The sequence below is a fragment of the Alosa pseudoharengus genome, unplaced genomic scaffold (assembly GCF_046254945.1).
Source record: "Alosa pseudoharengus isolate Yale_2024_CS ecotype anadromous, Long Island Sound unplaced genomic scaffold, YU_APseudo_1.1 YU_APseudo_1.1_scf_3, whole genome shotgun sequence".
NCBI lineage: Eukaryota > Metazoa > Chordata > Actinopteri > Clupeiformes > Clupeidae > Alosa > Alosa pseudoharengus.
The window spans coordinates 1,725,272-1,730,271 of NW_027468718.1; the positions used below are offsets into that span (position 1 = coordinate 1,725,272).

The 5,000-nt window shown below is 49.5% G+C and overlaps 1 protein-coding gene across 2 annotated transcripts in view; it reads right to left on the reverse strand.

The window, feature by feature from the left end:
• The window catches only part of LOC143100011 (mitogen-activated protein kinase kinase kinase kinase 4-like), an 89,825-nt gene that overhangs the window by 39,285 nt on the left and 45,540 nt on the right, over positions 1-5,000 (reverse strand). For both annotated transcript variants that reach the window (XM_076262942.1, XM_076262941.1), the window contains exon 15: positions 1,988-2,134. In XM_076262942.1, coding sequence (XP_076119057.1) covers positions 1,988-2,134 — 147 coding nt within the window. The remainder of the gene's footprint in view (positions 1-1,987; positions 2,135-5,000) is intronic.

Genomic DNA, 5,000 nt, shown 5'->3' on the forward strand with positions numbered 1-5,000 from the left:
GAAGACAGATGAGAGAGATCAGCATCTACTAGAGACAGATGAGAGAGATCAGCATCTACTGGAGACAGATGAGAGAGATCAGCATCATCTACTAGAGACAGATGAGAGAGATCAGCATCTACTGAAGACAGATGAGAGAGATCAGCATCTACTAGAGACAGATGAGAGAGATCAGCATCTACTGGAGACAGATGAGAGAGATCAGCATCTACTAGAGACAGATGAGAGAGATCAGCATCTACTAGAGACAGATGAGAGAGATCAGCATCATCTACTAGAGACAGATGAGAGAGATCAGCATCTACTGAAGACAGATGAGAGAGATCAGCATCTACTAGAGACAGATGAGAGAGATCAGCATCTACTGGAGACAGATGAGAGAGATCAGCATCATCTACTAGAGACAGATGAGAGAGATCAGCATCTACTGAAGACAGATGAGAGAGATCAGCATCTACTGGAGACAGATGAGAGAGAGCAGCATCTACTAGAGACAGATGAGAGAGATCAGCATCATCTACTGGAGACAGATGAGAGAGATCAGCATCATCTACTAGAGACAGATGAGAGAGATCAGCATCTACTGAAGACAGATGAGAGAGATCAGCATCTACTGGAGACAGATGAGAGAGAGCAGCATCTACTGGAGACAGATGAGAGAGATCAGCATCATCTACTGGAGACAGATGAGAGAGATCAGCATCATCTACTAGAGACAGATGAGAGAGATCAGCATCTACTGAAGACAGATGAGAGAGATCAGCATCTACTGGAGACAGATGAGAGAGAGCAGCATCTACTGGAGACAGATGAGAGAGATCAGCATCATCTACTGGAGACAGATGAGAGAGATCAGCATCATCTACTAGAGACAGATGAGAGAGATCAGCATCTACTGAAGACAGATGAGAGAGATCAGCATCTACTAGAGACAGATGAGAGAGAACAGCAGCATCTACTGGAGACAGATGAGAGAGATCAGCATCTACTGGAGACAGATGAGAGAGATCAGCATCTACTGGAGACAGATGAGAGAGATCAGCATCATCTACTGGAGACAGATGAGAGAGATCAGCATCATCTACTAGAGACAGATGAGAGAGATCAGCATCTACTAGAGACAGATGAGAGAGATCAGCATCATCTACTGGAGACAGATGAGAGAGATCAGCATCTACTGAAGACAGATGAGAGAGATCAGCATCTACTAGAGACAGATGAGAGAGAACAGCAGCATCTACTGGAGACAGATGAGAGAGATCAGCATCTACTGGAGACAGATGAGAGAGATCAGCATCTACTGGAGACAGATGAGAGAGATCAGCATCTACTAGAGACAGATGAGAGAGAACAGCAGCATCTACTGGAGACAGATGAGAGAGATCAGCATCTACTGGAGACAGATGAGAGAGATCAGCATCTACTGGAGACAGATGAGAGAACAGCAGCATCTACTGGAGACAGATGAGAGAGATCAGCATCTACTAGAGACAGATGAGAGAGATCAGCATCTACTGGAGACAGATGAGAGAGATCAGCATCTACTAGAGACAGATGAGAGAGATCAGCATCTACTGGAGACAGATGAGAGATCAGCATCTACTGGAGACAGATGAGAGAGATCAGCATCTACTGCTAGAGAATGGGAGAGATCAGCATCTACTGCTAGAGAATGGGAGAGATCAGCATCTACTGCTAGAGAATGGGAGAGCAGCAGATTCTACTCTTAGAGAATGGGAGAGATCAGCATCTACTGCTAGAGAATGGGAGAGCAGCAGATCCTACTGGAGGCAGCATCATCTATGCTGCTTAGAGGATGAGAGACCAGCTACTCTCTCACCCTGATGTGAACGTGTGGTTACCACGGTTACCTGTGGCTCGCCGGGCCGGTACATGGCCCTGATGTGAGTGTGTGGTTACCACGGTTACCTGTGGCTCGCCGGGCCTGTACATGGCCCTGATGTGAGTGTGTGGTTACCACGGTTACCTGAGGCTCGCCGGGCCGGTGCATGGCTTGGTTGTCGGGGGCGCTGCCGTTGGCGTGGGCGTCGGCTCGGGGCGGCACGGCAGGCGGAGCCTGTTTGGTCGGGGCGGCCTGAGGAGAGCCCTGGACGTTCTTCCTGTAGCGCTCATCCTACACACACACACACACACGGACACACAGATATCATAGGTTAAGGTTCACAATTAGCAATCACAATTTGCAAGCTAAATGACGGTGGGCCAGAGAAGACTACATTTCCCATAATTCTTTAGGGCAGAACATGTCATTAGCAGAATAGAGCATGTTCAGTTAAGGAGAGCAGAAATGTCAGTGATCCAAAACCACAGCACACATTAAAGAAAACCACACACACACACACACACATTAGAGAAAACCACACACCGCACACGCACACACACACACACACACACACACACACACACACACACACACACACACACACTGTTGTTGCAGGCAGATCACTGTGCTAACCCTGTGTTCACTGTCTGCTGAAGGTGTTTCACTAATTCACTGATTGGGATAAATGCAGAGACCAAATTTCCCTCACGGGATCAAAAGAGGATACTGTATATACTTATACTTAGAGAAAACACCTTCTTGGCCACCCTGCAGATCACACCACATGTTTACTTGTGTTCATTTGTGTAACGATGTGAGTGTGCTATTTGTTGTTCATAGTGAAAGCACTCAGAATAAGCTCAACAGCTTCAATACAGGGAGCAGAGGAGAGAGAACAGAGAGAACCACAGAGAGACCATCTCCTCCTGCCCCCAGATCTCCTCCTGCCCCTCTCTTAAAACCACAGAGACAATCTCCTCCAGCCCAGAGAGAGACCATCTCCTCGCCCCCAGATCTCCTGCCCCTCTCTTAAAACCACAGAGACAATCTCCTCCAGCCCAGAGAGAGACCATCTCCTCGCCCCCAGATCTCCTGCCCCTCTCTTAAAACCACAGAGACAATCTCCTCCAGCCCAGAGAGAGACCATCTCCTCGCCCCCAGATCTCCTGCCCCTCTCTTAAAACCACAGAGACAATCTCCTCCAGCCCAGAGAGAGACCATCTCCTCGCCCCCAGATCTCCTGCCCCTCTCTTAAAACCACAGCGTCTCAGAGTAGAGGGGGGACAGCAGTGGAGTATTGGGTGTAGAGGAAGAGGTGTAGGGGAAGAGGTGTAGAGGGTGTAGGGGGTGTAGGGGGTGTAGAGGAAGAGGTGTAGGGGATGTAGGGGGTGTAGAGGAAGAGGTGTAGGGGGTGTAGGGGAAGAGGTGTAGGGGGTGTAGGGGGTGTAGGGGGTGTAGGGGGTGTAGGGGAAGAGGTGTAGGGGGTGTAGGGGGTGTAGGGGAAGAGGTGTAGGGGGTGTAGAGGAAGAGGTGTAGGGGGAGTAGGGGAAGAGGTGTAGGGGGTGTAGGGGGTGTAGGGGAAGAGGTGTAGGGGGTGTAGGGGAAGAGGTGTAGGGGGTGTAGGGGAAGAGGTGTAGGGGATGTAGGGGGAGTAGGGGGTGTAGGGGAAGAGGTGTAGGGGGTGTAGGGGGTGTAGAGGAAGAGGTGTAGGGGAAGAGGTGTAGGGGGTGTAGGGGGAGTAGGGGGTGTAGGGGAAGAGGTGTAGGGGGTGTAGGGGGAGTAGGGGGTGTAGGGGAAGAGGTGTAGGGGGTGTAGGGGAAGGGGTGTTTAGGGTATAGAGTGGTAGAGAGATAGAGTGGTAGAGAGATAGAGTGGTAAACTGATAGAGTGGTAAACTGATAGAGCGATAGAGTGGTACAGCAGAAAAAAAGCCACTCTCAGGGCAAGGCTGAGACTGAGGCTGAGCCAGCTCAAGCAGAAGCAGCACACAGCCAATCAGAGAAGGGCACACTAAGAGTTCACCTCTACTATTGGCTCACTGAATTCCACACAGTCCAGCACAGGGCCTGTGGTTGGTGGATGCGATGGGGGTGGGTCCTTGGCGCTGTCTGGATTGGCAGGAGGAGATGAAAGGGCGGGCCTTGACAGAGGCAGGAAATGGCTGTTCTGAGGTAATACTTGCTGACAAACATGAGGTGGCTGTTGATGTGACTGTTGATGATTATGTAATTGTTGCTGTTGTTTTTGTTGCAGTTGTTGTTGTTGACTCATCTCTGATAGGGGTCCATTGGACTTGTGTGAGAGCAGTTTATGTCTGTCCGGTGGGGGAGGTGGAGCAGGAAGTCTCCTGCTTGGCTGGTGAGCTTTTTGTGCAACTCTGTCCAATGGCTGTTGAGAATTCTGTAATCTGCTGTCATTCTTGTCCAGTGGCTGTTGAGAATTCTGTAATCTGTTATTACTCTTGTCCAATGGCTGTTGAGAATTCTGTAATCTGCTGTCATTCTTGTCCAGTGGCTGTTGAGAATTCTGAAATCTATTATTGCTCTTGTCCAATGGCTGCTGAAGATGCTGCAGGGTGGTCCTGTTCCTGTCCAATTGGAGCTGCTGTTGTTGCAGGGTGAGCAGGTAGGCCTGTTCCTACTGGACCTGCCTCTGCAGCCTCTCAGCCTGCCGCTGCTCTTCCAGCTCACGCCACCCTAACCCTAACCCTACAGCTCACGCCACTTACTCTCCTGATGTTCACAACACGGCTATGAGCACTAACTTACTCTCCTGATGTTCACATCACGGCTATGAGCACTAACTTACACTCCTGATGATCACAACACGGCTATGAGCACTAACTTACTCTCCTGATGTTCACATCACGGCTATGAGCACTAACTTACACTCCTGATGATCACAACCAATGAGCTATGAGCACTAACTTACACTCCTGATGTTCACAACACGGCTATGAGCACTAACTTACTCTCCTGATGTTCACAACACGGCTATGAGCACTAACTTACACTCCTGATGTTCACATCACGGCTATGAGCACTAACTTACACTCCTGATGATCACAACCTATGAGCTATGAGCACTAACTTACACTCCTGATGTTCACATCACGGCTATGAGCACTAACTTACACTCCTGATGATCACAACCTATG